General features: G+C 46.7%; 1 protein-coding gene across 1 annotated transcript in view; it reads left to right on the forward strand.

Annotated features, from left to right (window-relative positions):
- Window positions 1-22,656, forward strand: part of LOC126412569 (uncharacterized) — a 175,245-nt gene that overhangs the window by 150,032 nt on the left and 2,557 nt on the right. The window contains exon 25 of the mRNA XM_050082213.1: window positions 18,267-18,442. Coding sequence (XP_049938170.1) covers window positions 18,267-18,442 — 176 coding nt within the window. The remainder of the gene's footprint in view (window positions 1-18,266; window positions 18,443-22,656) is intronic.

Genomic DNA, 22,656 nt, shown 5'->3' on the forward strand with positions numbered 1-22,656 from the left:
TTGAAAAACAGGAAAAAGTTGAAAGTAGAGTTCCAAGGAAAATACTGGGACCTAAAAGTAATAGTTATGTTCAATACAAATTAAGATTAGGCAGGAAGCTCTATCTGGAAAAGCTAAATGATATAATGAGAAGAAGACTACAGGTTTCAAAATGTTCAAATGTGTGTGAATTCCTAAGGGACCAAACTGCTTATGTCATCGGTCTCTAGACTTATTAAATTACCTTATGCTAAGAACAACACACACACCCATGCTCAAGGGAGGACTCGAACCTCAGGCGGGAGGGGCCGCGCAGTCCGTGACGTGGCGCCTCAAACGCACATATACGGAATGTTTAATAACAGACTTTGATTAGTAGATCTTCGACTTAGTAAACAGCTACAAATCCGAACCCACATGGATCACCAAAATTGACAAAGATGTGAAAAACGTAGGAATTAGAGAGAGCATAATAGATACCAGAATAGTTTACAGAGAAAAAACAAAAAAAGCAGAATTACAGGAGAGGAAGAGGCCTGCAAAAAGGAAGAAAGTGGTCAAGGAAAAAAGGAACGGCGCTCTCGAAGGATGAAACAAGTCTGGGAGCAAGAGAAACTAAATACAAAGAAGCAAAACCAAAGTTGGTTTATCGTACCCTCCAAAAGGGTTATTCGAATAGATAAATAATTATGCTACCTATTTGTTCTTTATATCTGTCAAATTATATAAATGTATCCAAGTACACAAATACATTATCAGAATTTATCTAGCCTACGGAATTCGATTTATACAAACAGCAGACCGTGCTCTAGCAGAGAAAAGAAGGGAACCAGCGGAAAAATGATCCTGTCGGTGCATAAAAGAGGCCAATATGTTGCCCTTTAAAAGACTGACAAACTGCGGATGCAGAGTACGGTGGATGAGAGATGAGATAGCCCGAGTATGGCAGAGAGAGAGAGAGAGAGAAGACAGTGATGGTGGGAAACAGAAAATGGCAGTGAAAGAGAGCAAGAGATGGATGAAGACAATGACAGTGGGAGCCAAAGAGAGAGGAGATAGTAGTGGTCGGTGAGAGACAGTGGCAGTAAAAGAGGAAGAGAGATGGATGGAATCAGTGGGAGCAAAGGAGAGAGATGGATGATAGTGGAAATAAAAAATCCAGATGATAGGAGACCTTCCCAGACCGGTGAACTTTATCACGTAGGTATAGGGGAGGGTGCATTATTGACCGAATTTTTAAACACGTGAGTGTAAGGGTAAAAATAAGTTGGATCGACCAGAATTATTGAGCTGCCGAGGTATGGTGGAGACAATGGCAGTCGGAAAGAAATACAAAAGCGGACAGAGTAAGTGAGAGAGGAGACATTGGCAGTGGGATATACTGAAAATCAATGGTAGAGAAATGAGGCAGTGGAAGAGAGGCACACACTGAGGTGACAAAAGTCATGGGATAGTGTACAGGTGGCTGCAGTGCCGCGGGCGCACACGAGGTGTGAGGGGGCAGCGGAGAGGTTTCTGACGTGCTTGTGGCCGCACAACGGCAGTTAATAGACTTTGAACGCGGAATGGTAGCTGGTGCTAGATGCGTGGGGCATTTCATTTCGGAAATCGTTGGGGAATTCAGTATTCCGAAACCCACAGCGTCAAGAGTGCGCCGAGAATACCAGATTTCAGGCATCACTTCTCAGCACAGTGGCTTGACGACCGAGGGCAGCGGCGTTTGCATACAGTTGTCAGTGCTAAGAGACATGCAACACTGCGTGAAATAACCGCTTAAATCATTGTGGGACGTACGACGAACGCATCCGTTAGTGGCGAAACTTGGCGTTAATGGGCTGCGGTAGTAGACGACCAACGCGAACGCCTTCGCTAACACCTCCCCTGAACTCGTGACCATATTGGTTGGGCCCTAGGCGACTGGACAACCGTGGGTTGGTCAGATGAGGCCCAATTTCAGTTGGTAAGAGCTGACGGTAGGGTTCGAGTGCGAAGCAGACCTCACGAAGTCATGGAGCCGAGTTGTGAACAAGGCGCTGTACAAACTGATGCTGGCTCCATGTCTGCATGAAATGGACTGTGTCCTCTGGTCCGAGTGAGCTAATCACTCAGAGGAAGTGTTTTTGTTCCGCTGCCTGGAGACCATTTGCAGCCATTCGTGGAGTTCACGTTCCTAAACATGTCACCGGGCTACATCTATTCACTATTGGCTTGAATAATATTCTGGACAATTCGAGCGAATGATCTGCCCACGCGGTGGCCCGACATGAGTCCCACCCAACACTTATGGGACATAACCGAGAGGTCAGTTCGTGTCCAAAATCCTGCACCGGCAACGCTTTCGCAGTTGTGGACGGCTGTGGAGGCAGCGTGGCTCAATATTTCTGCAAGGAACTTGCAACGACTTGTTGAGTCCCAGCCTCGTCGAGTTGCTGCACTAATGACGGGCAAAAGGAGGTCCGAGACGATATTAGGAGGTATCAAAAATGGTTCAAATGGCTCTGAGCACTATGGTACTTAACATCGGAGGTCATCAGTCCGCTAGAACTTACAACTACTTAAACCTAACTAACCTAAGGACATCACACATATCCATGGCTGAGGCAGGATTCGAACCTGCGACCGTAGCAGCAGCGCAGTTCCGTACTGAAGCGCCTAGAACCGCTCGGCCACATCGGCCGGCTAGGAGGTATCCCACGGCTTTTGACACTTCAGTGCATATACATAGTGGCAGTGAGGGGGAGATGCTGAGCATGAAGTGTTAACCAGAGAGACTGGGTGAAAAGATTTGGTACGTTCCGTGTTAAAAGAGCGGGAATATGTTAGCGTACCAAAGCTGAGTAAGGTGCACCGAGGATTGTAGTAGTTCTCCACTCTTCTACCAGAGGCTGTTGAAGAGAAACAAATTCGCCTTTTTTGCGCTCTGACAAGCAAATTTTTCCGCTGGTGGGGTAATGTGTTCAAACACGTACTTGGTTTTGCCGTCTATAGAAAAGTACCGTCGTTGTGAAACACATGAAGGCTGGCCATCTTGTAGTGTGCCAATGCGTTGAAAAAAAAAAAATTGTTCAAATGGCTCTGAGTACTATGGGACTTAACATCTGAGGTCATCAGTCCCCTAGAACTTAGAAGTACTTCAACCTAACTAACCTAAGGACATCACACACATCCATGCCCGAGGCAGGATTCGAACCTGCGACCGTAGCAGTCACGCGGTTCCTGACTGAACCGCCTAGAACCGCACGGCCACCGCGGCCGGCCCGGACGGTTACCTATCCAAGTGTTAGCCAACCCCGACAGCGCTTAACTTCGGTGATCTGACGGGAACAGGTGTTACCTCTGCGGCAAGGCCGTTGGCAGTATTCCTAAACACTGTAACTACTACGTACATCCCGCGGTCACTACACCGCTGTTGAGCTGGAACACTTGTAACTGAACACTTAGTATACAGGGTGGTCCATTGATAGTGACCGGGCCAAATACCTCACGAAATTAGCATCAAACGAAAAAATAAGAAGAAGAAATCTGTTCGAGCGTGATGGGGGAAAACAGATGGCACTATGGATGGCCCACTAGGTGGCGCTGCCATAGGTCAAACTGATAGAAACTGCGTTTTTTAAATTATAGGTACCCCCATTTTTATTATATATTCGTATAGTACGTAGATAAATAGGAATTTGTTTCGCTTTGTGATGGATGGCGCTGTAATATTCCAACACTTACAATATGCGTCACCCATTTAGATGAACAGATGGTAACAACGTCGTTTTTTAAATTAAAACACCAAAAGTAGTTACTTTTGGACTTTATTTCTGTTGTTGCAGTGTGATACATTTACTTTTGTGACCCTATCATAAATTATGGGAAAGCATGCTGCTACTGCGTGAGCAACCGTAATAAATGCTCAAAACGATGCCCTTCAATTTCAACGCAGTTGCCAATACGCGTAACGAAATTCCTCTCAACAGCTAGTAGATCGCCTTCAGTAATTGTCGCATATGCATTGACAATGGGCTGACGCACGTTTTCAGGCGTTGTCGGTGACTCACGATAGCAAATATCTTTAAATTTTTCCCAAAGAAGGAAGTCCGGAGATGTAAGGTCCGGTGAACGTGCAGGCCATGGTACGGTGCTTCTACGACCAATCCACCTGTCATTAAATATTCTGTTTAATACCACTTCAACTGCACACGGACTATGTGCCGGACATCCATCATGTTGCAAGTACTCACCATTCTGTCATGAAGTTAAACATCTTGTAGTAGAATCGGTAAAACATTAAGAAATCGGCATACATTGCACCATTTAGATTGCCATCGATAAAATAAGTGCCAATTACATGTTCTCCCATAATTCCACATCATACATTAGGCCGCCAGGGTCGCTGATGTTCCACTGCATTTTCCGTTTCCCGACAGTGCATATTATGCCAGCTTACGTTACCTCTGTTCGTGAACGATGCTTCTTCAGTAAATAGCACTTTTGGAAAAAACACTGTTATCGGCTCGTAATTTAGTTTGTGCCCAGTGGCAAAAACTTACACGACGTTCAAAATCATCGCCATGCAATTCCTGCTGCATATAAATGTGGTAAGGGTGAAATGTATGACGACGTAGAATCATCAAAACCGACGTTTTTGAAATTCCCTTTTCCCGCTCAATTTATCTGCTGCTGACGTGTGGATTAGCCTCGACTGCAGCTAAAACACCTGTTTTGGCATCTTCATTTGTTGCAGTTCTTGGTGGCGTCTTCTTCTTTGGCCGACCACTTCCGGTTTCTTTAAATACGTTAACTATCCGACGGAAGGTCCGGACACTCGGATCCTGTCTGTCACGATAATGATCAACATACATAGTACATGCTTGTTGGGCATTTTGATCACAGTAGCCATAAATAAACACCATATCTACCTTTTCTGCTACTGTTAAACATTCCATTTCAACAAGATTAATATTCCGCGTAATTATTATGACTGGACAAGCGCATTATCATACGTAACTTAAGTAATGAATGGCACACAGTGCTGCCGCGTACATTGCTACATTTATGAGAGTATTACAGCGCCAGCCACTACAAAGTGAAACAAATGTTCCAAATCAAACATTCCAGTTTATTTATGTACTGTGCGAATACGTAATGAAAATAGGGGGACCTATTTAAAAAATGCAGTTTTTGTCAATTTAACCTACGGCAGCGCCGTCCAGTGGGCCATACATAGCACCATCTCTTTTTCCCCCGTCACGCTCCAACAGATTTGTGCGTCTTATTTTTTCTTTTGATGCTATTTTGGTGAGATATTTGGCGCGGTCACTATCAAAGGACCACCCTGTATAAGCAACATAATAGGCAAAATTCAAGACACATAGACAGCAACTGATGGTTAATTAATAAACACGAGAGGTAACATACTTTGCACTCACACACCACTGTAATGGATGAAGGAAAGCGAGAGGTTGAAACCCGGTGCCTACACTCGGCCCATTCCTCTTGAACAGCACCAAGAGGACATGCGAGCATAACGTCCCCATCCGACGGACAGGTCACTTCATGAGACGCTCTGGAGAGGTTTGGAATTCGATCAAGGATATTGGTACATAGACTGGTGACCAGGAGCTTTTCACCAGCAACTCTCGTCTCTATGCTGGCCACATAATGGAGGTGAAAATTTTCACCGCCAGGATTCGAACCGGCGTACCTGCTAGTCGAGCACCACACTACAAACGCACGTTAGCGACCTCGCATACGGAGGCGGTAATCAATCTGATTACGAATGCTACTTGTCCACCTCCGTAGTTGAGTGGTGGCCGCGACTGATTGCCGTGCGGAGGACGCGGCTTCGATTCCCCGTTCTGATGCGTCCCGATCGATTTTCCCGAGAGGGCAATAGACTCCAGCGCTTTCGCTGGTGGGTTACTGGAGGGAGCACGCTCCGTGGCGAGAGAAAGGCTCTTAAGCAGCGTGCTGGAGAAAAGTGGGAGGCTGAGCAGAGCTGGAGGTTATTGTCAATGAAATCGCCAACAGCCGTGTAATTGAGATGTTACTTTATTTTGACTACCAGATTCGGCATTCCACTACGCCATCTTCAGGTTCCATATGCGTCTCCCAGAAACAAACGACATTGTCATACCGTGGATGTCATGAATTCGAAAACGTATTCCAGGTGCCTTGTTCGAAGACTTGATTCATGACATCTACTGTATGACAGATAGCTCTGAGCACTACGGCACTTAACATCTGAGGTCATCAGTCGTCTAGAACTAAGAACTACTGTAAGGTAGCAGATTTTGCACCTTACATGATGCTAAATCAGTACTAATACACCGAATAATAATTGATAATTGGCCCACCGGTAGGAGAGGTAGAAGAGAATGGACACAGCAAAGGAAGTTGTGTGTGTCATGTCAAACTAACGAGATGGCCGCAGGGGCTGCAACACGGCCGGAACCCCTAAGGAAGGTGTTTATGTCATGGCCGTGGCCGGACCCCTTTGTCGGCTGGCACTTCAGACCACCAAAGACGTTGGGAGAGGCTGGGCCATCACAACAAGAAGTGTAAAATTTGCAGAAGACTGACGCGATTGGCGCAGAGCGCGTAGGATACATATTAAAAGTTAGGCGGCAACAGTAACCGCGGGAGAATTCTGTGTCGTGGTTGGGTACAAACGCGGACGGATACATGGAAGTCCGTGTCGTGATTGGCTACCAACGCGCACGGATCTATGCGGCGAAGAACGGCCAGGTTTGCAAAAACTCTGAAGGGGGACTCTGGGGTCGGCAGTGTACTAGAGCAATCGCGGTGTCTGGCTGCCCTGCTTGGAGAGCGTGGAGAGAAGTAGGTCGGAGAAGTTACCGGCACGGAGTCCAGTGGTTACTCTCCAAGTCTGAATAGTGTAGAGCATACGACTGCACACACGTAGCATTATCTGTTCCTCTGAGGAGAGAAACGGATTTATGCTAACTTGTGGTATTCATATGCAATCTGAAGTGTACCTTTGCTGCCGCGCACTTGAGTCGACCAACTACTCTTGACATTAGTGCCAGTAGCTTGAGTATTGACTCGTGACGGACTCTGCAATTGAACACTTGCGTACATGAGTTTACGGACGCAAACCACGTCCACGCTAGAGATTAAAGCCGAGCTCGCTCACGGAAAAGACGACATCACGACGTTGGCAGGGCCGACCGTCGTCATCATCACGGAGAATTACGGTGGTATTAGCAATCATCAGCCAAAGTAGGGCACTGTAATTCTAAATGAGTTCATATTCCGCTAGCTGTTTGACTGGCGCTCTCTGAGTCTGTGTCCGTTCAGGCAGAATCATTGCATTATTGATTTCGTTGCTAGCAATCACCATATTTCTGTTTAATAATTAGAGTGTAATGATAATTTCGGTGCAAATGATACTGAGGGCATAACCGCGCGTTTAAACAGAGTCAACTTAAGTCAGATAGCAACTCATGGTCGACTAAGACTACCAATAGATATTTTTCAGTATATACACTCCTGGAAATTGAAATAAGAACACCGTGAATTCATTGTCCCAGGAAGGGGAAACTTTATTGACACATTCCTGGGGTCAGATACATCACATGATCACACTGACAGAACCACAGGCACATAGACACAGGCAACAGAGCATGCACAATGTCGGCACTAATACAGTGTATATCCACCTTTCGCAGCAATGCAGGCTGCTATACTCCCATGGCGACGATCGTAGAGATGCTGGATATAGTCCTGTGGAACGTCTTGCCATGCCATTTCCACCTGGCGCCTCAGTTGGACCAGCGTTCGTGCTGGACGTGCAGACCGCGTGAGACGACGCTTCATCCAGTCCCAAATGTGCTCAATGGGGGACAGATCCGGAGATCTTGCTGGCCAGGGTAGTTGACTTACACCTTCTAGAGCACGTTGGGTGGCACGGGATACATGCGGACGTGCATTGTCCTGTTGGAACAGCAAGTTCCCTTGCCGGTCTAGGAATGGTAGAACGATGGGTTCGATGACGGTTTGGATGTACCGTGCACTATTCAGTGTCCCCTCGACGATCACCAGTGGTGTACGGCCAGTGTAGGAGATCGCTCCCCACACCATGATGCCGGGTGTTGGCCCTGTGTGCCTCGGTCGTATGCAGTCCTGATTGTGGCGCTCACCTGCACGGCGCCAAACACGCATACGACCATCACTGGCACCAAGGCAGAAGCGACTCTCATCGCTGAAGACGACACGTCTCCATTCGTCCCTCCATTCACGCCTGTCGCGACACCACTGGAAGCGGGATGCACGATGTTGGGGCGTGAGCGGAAGACGGCCTAACGGTGCGCGGGACCGTAGCCCAGCTTCATGGAGACGGTTGCGAATGGTCCTCGCCGATACCCCAGGAGCAACAGTGTCCCTAATTTGCTGGGAAGTGGCGGTGCGGTCCCCTACGGCACCGCGTAGGATCCTACGGTCTTGGCGTGCATCCGTGCGTCGCTGCGGTCCGGTCCCAGGTCGACGGGCACGTGCACCTTCCGCCGACCACTGGCGACAACATCGATGCACTGTGGAGACCTCACGCCCCACGTGTTGAGCAATTCGGCGGTACGTCCACCCAGCCTCCCGCAGGCCCACTATACGCCCTCGCTCAAAGTCCGTCAACTGCACATACGGTTCACGTCCACGCTGTCGCGGCATGCTACCAGTGTTAAAGACTGCGATGGAGCTCCGTATGCCACGGCAAACTGGCTGACACTGACGGCGGCGGTGCACAAATGCTGCGCAGCTAGCGCCATTCGACGGCCAACACCGCGGTTCCTGGTGTGTCCGCTGTGCCGTGCGTGTGATCATTGCTTGTACAGCCCTCTCGCAGTGTCCGGAGCAAGTATGGTGGGTCTGACACACCGGTGTCAATGTGTTCTTTTTTCCATTTCCAGGAGTGTAGATAATTTTACAATAAACCCCCCGTAAGTTCCAGTACTCAAACCTAACTAACCTAAGGACATCACACACATCCATGCTCAAGGCAGGATTCGAACCTGCGACCGTAGCAGTCGCGCGGTTCCAGACTGTAGCGCCTAGAACCGCTCGGCCACCCAGCCGGCGCCTACTGCTATTTTTGCTCGTTCTGTGCGTCCTGCATTTTTAAAGAATAATATATTTACTGAATGAGATTTTCACTCTGCAGCGGAGTGTGCGCTGATATGAAACTTCCTGGCAGATTAAAACTTTGTGCCCGACCGAGACTCGAACTCGGGACCTTTGCCTTTCGCGGGCAAGTGCTCTACCAACTGAGCTACCGAAGCACGACTCACGCCCCGTACTCACAGCTTTACTTCTGCCAGTACCTCGTCTCCTACCTTCCAAACTTTACAGAAGCTCTCCTGCGAACCTTGCAGAACTAGCACTCCTGAAAGAAAGGATATTGCGGAGACATGGCTTAGCCACAGCCTGGGGGATGTTTCCAGAATGAGATTTTCACTCTGTGGGAGAGCTTCTGTAAAGTTTGGAAGGTAGGAGACGAGGTACTGGCAGAAGTAAAGCTGTGAGTACGGGGCGTGAGTCGTGCTTCGGTAGCTCAGATGGTAGAGCACTTGCCCGCGAAAGGCAAAGGTCCCGAGTTCGAGTCTCGGTCGGGCACGCAGTTTTAATCTGCCAGGAAGTTTCAATATATTTACTAATTAAACGAGTTGACGTTTTACCAATTTATATCGTTTGAGTACCAAGGAATGAAAGGTTTTACTATAATAAAGTTTCCTTTAATAAGTCTAATATCTTGACTGAATATTCAGCAAATTTCCTCTGAAGGAACCCTGTTTCCTAGCCATCACTTGGTGTAAAACCTTTATAGAGAGGGTATCAGGCACTGTCAGAGATTTTTCGTTGTGGGGAGCAGTGGAGCAGGGTGCAGCTACTTTCGTGACGTGAGCTGAGTAGGTACGTGACACAGTAGTGGCGGCTCCAGGTTGCGAAAGCTGACAACGGCCGGGAGAGCAGTGTGTTGACCCCACGATCTTCCAGGATGACACGGCGGTCGGTGGAACCCACAGACATACATTACAAGACTGGCAAGGATGCATCTTCCGCTGAAATCTGACGATTGGTGAGGTAAGATGGCGGTGTGAGCAAGTTTGAGCATTGTAGTACCAAGATTTTCTGAAACCAAATTACGTTGTAGCCTTTACGGGGTGGTCTAATAAAGTTCTGCAGTTGAGCAGATATCTGTGAACTGGTTGAATCATACAATGTAGAGTCGTGTTATGAGAGGAAAATCAAGTTGCATATACATGCGGTGAAAGCAGATGGTAGTTTTCACAAGGACACCTAAATGGATAAAGACATTTGTTCTCAATGACAAGTAGCACGTTCTGGTTATAGGAGCACTTTCATAAGGAACATACTATTCGAAGAAAAGTCAAAGTTGATCAAAACTGGTTAAAATCATATCATTAAGCTGCGTCTGTTAATACTAAATTAATGAAACCCCCTAAAATGTACATAGACTATTTAATCATCGCCAGTATTTCAAATAACACAAAATGTAATGTAATTATTATGATTAAATACAGCACAAAAGCAAAAATACGTTAGATGTATCTAGTAGTTCTTGTATTGTGACATGTTCCCTTCCTTGTATCTTCCGTCTGCTGTACGAGAAATTACAACAACCAAACACGGCGCATGTAAGAATCATTTTGTCAACTCTGAAGGTAGCGTAGTTATGTCAGTTTATCAAATGGTTCAAATGGCTCTGAGCACCACGGGGCTTAACATCTGTGGTCATCACTCCCCTACAACTTAGAACTACTTAAACCTAACTAACCTAAGGACATCACACACATCCATGCCCGAGGCAGGATTCGAACCTGCGACCGTAGCGGTCGCGCGGTTCAGCACTGAGCGCCTAGAACCGCTCGGCCACCACGGCCGGCTATCAGTTTATCCCAATTTCTTGCGACTGTTTTGTCAGTAAACAAACAGATTTTCACGCGTGCTTTGCGCTTGCCGCCATATTGCTGTACTAAAGTTGTGGCTTCAGTGACGCCTTTGATACTGTGTGTGGTATTGCCAATCTATTAATGTATGGCAACGTATGGCTGTGGCCGGACCCCACCCCCCGCCGGAACCTGTGGCCAGAGTTTACGTTTACGAATACTCATTAAGAAAATGAAATGAGGGATAATGTAGGAGAAAATTATTCTGTGTGGATAAATGATTTTAACAGTGCTGTCCTGTGGCTGCCGTGTTGAAGTTGCTCCCGCTACGCTGGATTGTCTGTGTTCGTGCGTCACTCTGTTTCAACAACTGACTTTACCTTTTGGTGCCTGTGTTTGACATCATTTGAGTGCCACTTTTGTGTGTTTTAAAATTTCCTTTAATTAAGATTTGTTTAAGTCTGCTTATTGAGTGCCACTTTTGTGTGTTTTAAAATTTCCTTTAATTAAGATTTGTTTAAGTCTGCTTATTTGTCAGCTGCGTCTGAGATTGTCATATGTTCTAGGTCGCCACGTGCGCTAGTGACCACTGATTTGTATTGGAAGTTGTTGGTTTCCTGACTGGTGCAGCGACTATAAAAGTTCAAATGTGTGTGAATTCCTAGGGACCGAACTGCTGAGGCCATTGGTCCCTAGACTTACATCTACATCTACATGACTACTCTGCAATTCACATTTAAGTGTTTGGCAGAGGGTTCATCGACCCACAATCGTACTATCTCTCTACCATTCCACTCCCGAACAGCGCGCGGGAAAAACGAACACCTAAACCTTTCTGTTGGAGCTCTGATTTCTCTTATTTTATTTTAATGATCATTCCTACCTATGTAGGTTGGGCTCAACAAGAATTTTCGCATTCGGAAGAGAAAGTTGGTGTCTGAAATTTCGTAAATAGATCTCGCCGCGACGAAAAATGTCTTTGCTTTAATGACTTACATCCCAACTCGCGTATCATATCTGCCACACTCTCTCACCTATTCCGTGATAATACAAAACGAGCTGCCCTTTTTTGCACCCTTTCGATGTCCTCCGTCAATCCCACCTGGTAAGGATCCCACACCGCGCAGCAATATTCTAACAGAGGACGAACGAGTGTAGTGTAAGCTGTCTCTTTAGTGGAGTTGTTGCATCTTCTAAGTGTCCTGCCAATGAAACGCAACCTTTTGCTCGCCTTCCCCACATTATTATCTATGTGGTCTTTCCAACTGAAGTTGTTCGTAATTTTTACACCCAGGTACTTAGTTGAATTGACAGCCTTGAGAATTGTACTATTTATCGAGTAATCGAATTCCAACGGATTTCTTTTGGAACTCATGAGGCTCAACTCACACTTTTCGTTATTTATCGTCAACTGCCACACCATACAGCAATCTTTTCTAAATCGCTTTGCAACTGATACTGGTCTTCGGATGACCTTACTAGACGGTAAATTACAGCATCATCTGCGAATAACCTAAGAGAACTGCTCAGATTGTCACCCAGGTCATTTATGTATATTTACACACAACTTAAACTAACTTATGCTAAGAACAAAACACACACACACACACACACACACACACACACACACACACACACATGCCTGAGGGAGGGCTCGACCCTCCGGCAGGAAGGGCCGCGCAATCCGCGACATGGCGTCTCAAACAGCGCGGCCAGTCCACGCGGCTTAGCGACTATAAAACTGGCTGCAGGTGCGGTAAGCAAACGCTAGCGGGCCAGTCAATCTTGGCTCGTTGGCGCAATTCGGTTCCACTACTCTAATGAGATTTACCTTTTCAGGAATATTACTGTTTCATTAGTCCGGTAGCCCATTTTCATTACCATTTCTCTTTCTTTTCCTTGTTTCTCTATTCTCTTTACTCTCATAGTGGTGTGATTGAATGAATGTGGTTGTGTGTCACGTTGCTAGACGGTGGCGTAGTCTTCTGCAGAAAGTCTGCGATAGTCGTACAGATTCAGCAGCAGTTGCACAGAATAGCCAACTCTCGTAGTGGTCAAGCAGGCAAAGAGGTTTTCGCTACTTGTGAGAAATCCACCTGCGTTAGGTTGGTGGCGGAAATGGCCTCTTGGGGTTTTCCGGTCCACGCGGAGCGTGGAAGAGGCTGGAGAAGCGGGAGGCAGTCTGCCGCCGGTACGGGAAGCGTCCACAGCTGTGCTCCAGTCGAAGAAGGGTGAGTTAGACTGACCGCGTGGCGCGTTGTTACTTGGCGAGGGGAGAGCTGTTAGCCTTTGGTCTCACTTTTCAAATCTGGAAGATTGCTTTGCCTTGTCGCAGCAAGGAATGCAAAACTTTGGCGGATTTTTCTTTTAGCAAATTTCTGTAGCAGACTTGGATCCGCCGGAAGAGCGCCACACAAAGGTGTCGATAAGAAGTGAGCACTCGCTTCTGTATGAATGTCTGTTTGCCTTCAGCTGTGCCTGTATAAGCTTTCACGTTTCTAAATATTTAGAGCCTTGCCTTCTCGTAAATTTTCCTTACTTTCCGTGTCTTTCGTCCGTGGGGAGCCAACCACGTGGTAGAACATTATAGTTGTTGGGCTACCGGCATCACTAACTGTCCGATCGCATGTTTGTTTTAGAAAATGTTAACATGATTGTTTGATGTGATATTGTTGGGATTTGGCACTATACCTAGAAATTGTGCCTCAACAAACCACGTGTTATCAGGAATCGTGTACATGCCTCACATCCTTAGTTTAGGAATAAATGATTTTATGTACAATTTTCTCTTGTGTTCCGAGATTACGTTTTTGCGCCTAAGCCACTCACCTCATAGCTTTCCCATTAGCACATCCAATGCGTTTCCTTATGCACAGGTCCAGTGATTAGTCTCCTCTTGTATTTTATAACAAATGCTTTAGATTAAGTCATATTTTCAGGTGTGTTGCTGGGAGCTGATCTTATGCAGTGTTCATGCATTTTCTATTTTATTTTAAATGTTTGATTGTCGTGAACAGCACACGGGCAATACTATTAATTACATCGTATCCGCTGTGAGCGACCTCACAACATATGCATTTTTGTGAGTTTTTGGTCTGTGATCAAATTAATTTATTTTCCGACTCGACCAAATCTTTGATTAGTTGTATGGTTTGAGTCGGTGGCGACCCTATTCTTCTCACATTGATTTCATAAGCAATAAGTATTTCCATTCCCAATAATAAGGAATATCCCGCAGTAACGTGGTTAGTTACATTGTTTCAAAGATGATTACGATTGTAGTTGCCCTCAGGATTTGGCCGTTACCTTCTAAGCCCGTAAGTTAAAACTACTGAGGGCTGTGTGATTATTACATTAAATTGTTGTATTTTATTGTAAGACTAACCGGTTAATCATTAATAATTCTTTTGTAAAATTCTGTTTGTCACACGTAAGGTGTGGTCGGGGCTTGGGCCACGCTCAGATTGAGCTTTCGTCTCGGTCTGAGCATTTTCGTATGTTCCGCGATTATTATGCACGATTTGTATGTTTACTTGTTTTCTGTCGGCCTCCCGATCTGTTCGTGGCGTTTGCAGGCGCTGCTGCGGGGTCCCACTTGTTACCGGCCGGTCCACCGGGCGCAGCCAGTCCGCCTCGGCTGTGTAGGTGAACGCGCTTCCCTCCTCACCGTAGCCTCTGACACGCTGCGGCCTTCTGGTTAGCTACAGCATCCCTCACAAGCTGAGTTTCTATCTAGTAGCAGTCGGGCGCTAATTTTCCCAGAAGTGCCAGTTATCTTTCCATCTTATTCAGATCTGACTGTCGCACTGCCCCTTCCGTGGTTGTCCTCTCTGAAGTGCTTTTTTAACGTAATAGTTATAATATTGATGTAATGCTCAGTTGTTACATGGTATTTGTTTACAAATGTGGCAGTATAAGTGTGATGTGTTACGACAGCAGAAGGAACCTGTGACCACTGAAGGCAGTGCCACAAGTTCCTCCAAAAATCGTAACACAACACACACACACTTACTAATGTAAATCCACCCGATGATGGAGGTTTAAACCTTCGAAACGCGTCGTGGAAATAAATAAAACGGTGACTGGTAACAGTGAACTTGTTGTTTCATTTAATGTCACCCTTCTTCGACTGGAGCACAGCTGTGGACGCTTCCCGTGCCGGCGGCCGACTGCCTCCCGCTTCTTCTCCAGCCTCTTCCACGCTCCGCGTGGCCCGGAAAACCCAAAGATGCCATTTCCGCCACCAACCTAACGCAGGTGGATTTCTCACAAGTAGCGGAAACCTCTTTGCCGCAGACTTTCTGCAGCAGACTACGCCACCGTCTAGCAGCGTGACACACAACCACTTTCATTCAATCACACCAGTATGAGAGTAAAGAGAATAGAGAAACAAGGAAGGAAAGAGAAATACTAGTGAAAATGGGCTACCGAACTAATGAATGGCGGCTACAGGATCCTTTCAACAGACCGCATGTTCTGTGGATACACAACTGCAGTGGTTTCCTTTTTGCCTTTCGCACCCTGATGCTGTTGATCATTGCTGATTCCTCAGCCTTTTAGGCACAGTTTCCCACCCCAAAGGCTAAAGAGTGCCCTAAATCTGTGTGCGTTCCTCCGCTCTCTTTGACAGGGTCGCTGGCCGCCACTACTGATGAGTTTTATTCAAAATTTAGACACTGATGAGGTTCGAACCCGCGGCCGAGGACGTTTTGATCATTAGTTAAAGGCGCTACTTTTTTTTTTCAAAGGAACCTTCCTGCTGCCCAAAGGGAAGGGTGGGGGCAAAGTGGGCAGGGGTCGCAACCCGAGGACTGGCCACCATGTCCCGTTCCGTCCGCCCAGGAACCAAAGAAAGTGCAGCGAACGTGAAGTAGAGGTACGAAACTCGTCAATGAGACAAGCGTTTTTGTATTATTTATTTATTTTTATATATCATCGAGTGTAGCTGGAAACAGACGTCGCCAGGAGGAGGGAGAGGCAACTTGCCCCACTCGATGGAACTATCGAAGCATAGTTTTTCGCAGAAGAACATTCCAATGACCAAAGAATAACCGGTAGCAAGAGTGGAAAAGGAGTAGTTCACTCCCGATTGCAGTAGCACCCCAACACCGGGGTGGGTTAACAGGACATTACAAAGGAAATTGGATTCCGGACAACTGCACAATGTCGCTCAATAAGGAAGCCCCAAAAATCAAGTATATTTTTCTCGGCGTCTACAAACAAGTAGTGAATTGCGTGTCTACAAATACACTTTACGGAATTCGTCTTCGTTTGTGGGAAGCCTAGCGAGTCCGGAAAGAAGAGCATGTGAGGAGGTATCTGATGAGGTGTCGTACAGGACATAAAGGCCAGCATGCCTCGCACCAAGAGCCTGTCAGCGATCCACACACCAAGCGGTCAAGTCCGTATCCAGAACATCACAGGCGACACACGATGGGGTGTCTCCAAAGTGAATCCCGTGAAGGCGTGAGCGGCATACTTCCTTCCCATTGGCTGTAAGGTATCTTGCAGAGTGGAACTTATAGCAAGACAAAGAGTGCACACCGATCGCCAGTCGTTATGGGGATGCTTCACCTGAAGCACGTTCGGTGACCTGTTCTACATCTGCATCTACATCTACATGGATATTCTCCAAATCACATTTAAGTGCCTGGCAGAGGATTCGTTGAACTACTTTCACAATTCTCTATCATTCCAATCTCGTATAGCGCGCTGAAAGGATGAACACCTATATCTTTCCGCACGAGCTCTGATTTCCCTTATTTTATCGTAGTGATCGTTCCTCCCTATGTAAGTCAGTGTCAACAAAATATTTTCGCATTCGGAGGAGAAAGTTGGTGATTGAAATTTCATGAGAAGATTCCGTCGCAACGAAAAACGCTTTTCTTTTAATGATTTCCAGTCCAAATCCTGTATCATTTCTGTGACGCTTTCTCCCATATTTCGCGATAATACAAAACGTGCTGTCTTTCTGTGAACTTTTTCGCTGTACTCCGTCAGTCCTATCTGGTAAGCACCCCACACAGCACAGCACTATTCTAAAAGGGGACGGACAACCGTAGTGTAGGCAGTCTCCTTAGTAGGTCTGTTACATCTTCTAAGGGTCCTGCCAATAAAACACAGCCTTTCCCGCAACATTTTCGGTGTTCCTTCCAATTTAAGTTGTTCGTAATAGTAATACCTAGGCATTTAGTTGAATTTACAGCTTTTAGATTAAACTGATTTGTCTTGTAACCGAAGTTTTAACGAGTTCCTTTTAGCACTCATGTGGATGACCTCACACTTTTCGTTATTTAGCGTCAGGTGCCACTTTTCGCACCATTCAGATATCTTTTCTAAATTGTTTTGCAGTTTTGTTTTGATCTTCCGATGACTTTATTAGTCGATAGACGATACCGTCATCTGCAAACATCCGAAGACGGCTGCTCAGATTGTCTCCCAAATCGTTTATATAGATAAGGAAATGCAAAGGACCTATAACACTACCTTGGCGAACGCCAGAAATCACTTCTGTTTTCCTCGATGACTTTCCGTCAATTACTACGAGCTGTGACCTGTCTGACAGGAAATCACAAATCCAGTCAAATAACTGAGACGATATTCCATAAGCACGCACATTTCACTACGAGCCGCTTGTGTGGTACAATGTCAAAAGCCTTCCGGAAATTCTGCTGAAGAAAGGCAGAGATCGCCTTCGTGGACATCAAGCGCATTGTTAGTATCACAGTGCGGACATAGCCTCGTTCGAGGAAAAAATGGAGGAAGTAAAAGACGGGCGGCGGGACGTCTGAAGGATGTATGGGGGCTGAGAGAGAGAGAGTGTGGTGGAAGGGCCTCCAGCAACGGGATAGCAAGGCACGTGGGGCAGCGGCGCCACGGCACCGTTTGAGAGCTGACGAAAAGGGCTATCTCTCTGTCAGGCACATGATACAGGCCTAAGCCGCCGCTGCAGCGCGGTAGGGTGAGGGCCTAGTACCATATTTTGAACATCAAGCCGTGGCGAACATAGGAGCCCAAGGCCACTAGCATCTGACATGCCACGGATGGCGGAATGGGGAGCGTTTGTGGCACTTGGGGGATATGTGGCTCCAAGTATACACCAACATATTGTGTCTATTGCAGAAGATCGGGGCCCCTAGACTGAGAACTCTCTTTGAGAGTGATGTTTCAGCTCTCACAAATTCTCTCACCCTGTTCTGTGTAGGCGCTCCAACATCTGCTCCGGCTCTCTCCGACTTACAGAAAGTATTTTGCGAGTAACTATCAGAAAATAACCACTGATGAAAATTCGCCCCTACCGCAAACAATTCTGCAAGTACTAGCAGAGAGTACCGGCTGTATGAGGGGAAAACGAGAAAACTGTTACGTGTATCCCAGCTCGCAGTACTGGGAGCAGTCACACTTCCTCCCGCGTGTCGAGGGCAGCCCGGAAGTGCTGGCAAGAATTAGCTCACGTGTCGCCGCGGGCAGGGAACGGCCCCAGTCCACAGCTCTGGTGGCCGTGCGGTTCCCCGCGGCCGCCCCAGGGGTGCAGCAGCGGCAGGGGTGGCCCGGTAAATAATTTCCCGGGCTGGCGGGAGGCCGCAGGCTCCGCGGAGAAAAAGGGGGAAGAAGGACCGGGTCGGGGGCAGAAGGGAAGGCGGCGATACGCCGGGGATTTGGCGCCAATCTGCCGGCGGCCGGCCGCTGTCAGCACTCGACACGAATTACCTCCCCCCTCCCCCTGCCCCACCCCCGCCCTCTGCCGTCTTCCACCCCTGCGGATGCTCCCAGCAGGCCGCGGGCCGCAAAATACGAGCCGAGTCCAAAAAGCGCAGCACGCCCGTGCGTCTCCGGAGAGACGGAAACACCGCAAAAACACCTCGCAGATCTGTAAGGGGCGCGACACGGGCGCCACAAAAACTCCCCCGCAACACAAATTGAACTTGGTTCTATTCGACAACTCTTGTTACAAATGTAGATGAACTTTTTAATCTCTTTTCCTATTTCCACGAAAGTTCGTTCTCTCGTTTCTCTCTCCCGCTCCCTCCCTCCCTCCCTCTCTCTCTCTCTCTCTCTCCTTCCCTGCCTCTCTCTCTTTGTGTGTGTGTGTGTGTGTGTGTGTGTGTGTGTGTGTCTGTGTGTATGTGTATGTTGTGTGTGTGGGGGGGGGGGGGGAGGGGTGAATTTGACTGTAGCTGCTCACGAATAATATCATTTCGTATCCTACATAATAAGCATAGCCGAAGTTCCATCCCGATTAGAAGAGTATCTCATTTGCAAGGTAAGTCCCTGTGGGCGTTTGTCAGTAGGAAAACCAAACTCATAACGTTCGAGAATAGCATTAGTAGTGTTCCGCTTGAGATGGTCACGTCGATAAAATGTAGCGTTGCGAAGCAGTGCGAGCAATATGACATGGAACGAGCGTGTAGAGACTGTAGTAGGGAAGGCGAATGGTCGACTTCGGTTCATTGGGAGAATTGTGGGAAAGTGTTGTTCATCTGCAAAGCTGAACGCATTAGCACAGTAGTGCCGCCCTATTGCTGAATACCGTTCGAGTGTTTCGGATCCGTACCAGGTCAGATCAAAGGGAGACACCGAAGCAGTCCAGACGTGGGCTGCTAGATTTGTTACCGGTAGGTTCGAATGACACGCAAGTATTACGGAGATGCTACGTGAACTCAAATGGGAATCTTGGAGGGATGGCGACGTTCTTTTCGAGGAACGTTATTGAGAAAAATTAGATAACCGGCATTTGAAGCTGATCACCGAACGATTCTATTGCCGCCAACAGACATTGCGCATAGGGACCACGAAGATAAGATACGAGAAATTAGGGCTCATACGGAGGCATATAGACATTCGTTTTTCCCTCGCTCTGCGAGTGGAACAGGAAAGGAGAAGACTAGAAGTGGCACAGAGTACCCTCCACCACTCATCGTAAGAGGGCTCGCCAAATATGTCTGTAGATGTAGACAGATGATTTTACATGAACTAGGTGACATTATCGTTCGTCACGTTGCAACAGCATTGAGACATCCGGTGCAAAAAAAAAAAAAAAAAAAAAAAAAGGCTCTGAGCACTATGCGACAACTTCTGAGGTCATCAGTCGCCTAGAACTTAGAACTAATTAAACCTAACTAACCTAAGGACATCATACACATCCATGCCCGAGGGAGGATTCCAACCTGCGACCGTAGCGGTCACTCGGCTCCAGACTTTAGCGCCTAGAACAGCACGGCCACTCCGAACATCCGCGGCACGTGGAATTTTTTGAACTTGTGCGGTTGAGTTCTGTGAAGTAAAATTTCGGGGCACTCGTCTTCCGGCGGCCGACAGGTCCCAATAGACACACGGCAGTTGATTTCGGGGAAATGTAAACGTCAGAATTGTGGTAGCGTGACTCATATTTTGTGCTGCTCGCAACTTACCCGCTCTGCCACACAGCTTATGTCCTGTAATTTAAATTTTTGTTTTCTTTTTGTCTCGTTAACTATTAACTATTTACAATTTGTACAGAAACCAGATGACAGTTATAAGAGTCGAGGAGCACGAAAGGGGAGCAGTGGTTGGGAAGGGAGTGAAACAGGGTTGTATCCTATCCCCGACGTTATTCAATCTGTATATTGAGCAAACAGTAAAGGAAGCAAAAGAAAAATTCGGAGTAGGAATTAAAATTCATGGAGAAGAAATATGAGGTTCGCCGATGACACTGTAATTCTGTCAGAGACAGCAAAGGACTTGGAAGAGCAGTTGAATGGATATAAAATGAACATCAACAAAAGCAAAACGAGGATTATGGAATGTAGTCGAATTAAGTCGGGTGATGCTGCGGGAATTAGATTAGGAAATGAGACACTTAAAGTAGTAAATGAGTTTTGCTATTTGGGGTGCAAAATAACTCATGATGGTCGAAGTAGAGAGGATATAAAATGTAGACTGGCAATGGCAAGGAAAGCGTTTCTGAAGAAGAGAAATTTGTTAACATCGAGTATAGATTTAACTCTCAGGAAGTCGTTTCTGAAAGTATTTGTATGGAGTGTAGCCATGTATGGAAGTGAAACATGGACGATAACTAGTGTGGACAAGAAGAGAATAGAAGCTTTCGAAATGTGGTGCCACAGAAGAATGCTGAAGATAAGGTGGGTAGATCACGTAACTAATGAGGAGGTATTGAATAGGATTGGGGAGAAGAGAAGTTTGTGGCACAACTTGATTAGAAGAAGGGATCGCTTGGTAGGACATGTTTTGAGGCATCAAGGGATCACAAATTTAGCATTGGAGGGCAGCGTTGAGGGTAAAAATCGTAGAGGGAGACCAAGAGATGAATACACTAAGCAGATTCAGAAGGATGTAGGTTGCAGTAGGTACTGGGAGATGAAGAAGCTTGCACAGGATAGAGTAGCATGGAGAGCTGCATCAAACCAGTCTCAGGACTGAAGACCACAACAACAACAACATCTATTATTATTATCGAAACGTTTTACTTCCTGTAGCTTCCTGAGTGAAGGATGGAGTATGTCCTTCATGTGCGTTATGATTAAATCTTGCTACAAAAACGTTGCGCTCTGCTATAGGTGAACCGTGCAAGGTCGTTAACCAGAAGTATCAGGAAAAGCCCAAAACAAAGATTCAGATCTACATGATATCGAAAATGTCTCCCATTCCTTAATTTATTATGATAATCGTAAGACTACTACGAGATTTCTAAATTTAAGTCAAGGCTGAGTCTAACAAAATTTTAGTTGCTCTACTGAAGTAAATGTTGACAGAGAGAAAACTTCTCTAAAAAGTCAGTTGACACTGAAGAAATTGACGGTAACACAGTGGGGTACGGAAGGCTGCATGGAGAAAAAGCGAAAAGATTTCCTAGTCTGAGCAGCTAGCATATTCAAAGTTGTTGCTGTTGTGGTCTTCAGTCCAGAGACTGGTTTGATGCAGCTGTCCATGCTACTCTATCCTGTGCAAGCTTCTTCATCTCCCAGTACCTACTGCAACATACATCCTTCTGAACCTGCTTAGTGTATTCATCTCTTGGTCTCCCTCTACGATTTTTACCCTCCACGCTGCCCTCCAATACTAAATTGGTGATCCCTTGATGCCTCAGAACATGTCCTACCAACCGATCCCTTCTTCTAGTCAAGTTGTGCCACAAATTTATCTTTTCTCGAATTCTGTTCAATACCTCCTCATTAGTTATGTGATCTACCCATCTAATCTTCAGCATTCTTCTGTAGCACCACATTTCGAAAGCTTCTATTCTTTCTTGTCTAAACTGTTTATCGTCGACGTTTCACTTCCATACTTGGCTGCATGCTGGGCACTCTGGACCTGCTGCTGGAGTTACGGTCTGGGGCTGCGATTTCGTGCAACAGCGAGAGTACTCTCATGGTTATCGCAAGCACCCTGACCGCAAATTTGTGAGTCAGTCTGGTCGTTCGACCTGTTGTGCTGCCATCCGTGATCAGCATTCGAGGCGTGTTTTCCAACAGGGTAACGGTCGCCCACATAACGCTGTTGTAGCCTGACATGTTGTACAGGGTGTCGACGTGTTGCCTTGGCCTGCTCGACCACCAGACCTGTCTCCTCTCGAGCACGCATGGCACATCATCGTACGACCATTCCAGTACCATCCACAAACAGCATTAACAGTCCCTGTACGGACCAACCAAGCGCAACACGAATGGAACTCCACCCCAGAAACAGACGTCCGGAACTCGTACAACACAATTCGTGCACGTTTGGATGCTTTCATTCATCATTCTCGCGATTATACTGGTTATTAATG

The sequence above is a fragment of the Schistocerca serialis genome, chromosome 7 (assembly GCF_023864345.2).
Source record: "Schistocerca serialis cubense isolate TAMUIC-IGC-003099 chromosome 7, iqSchSeri2.2, whole genome shotgun sequence".
NCBI lineage: Eukaryota > Metazoa > Arthropoda > Insecta > Orthoptera > Acrididae > Schistocerca > Schistocerca serialis.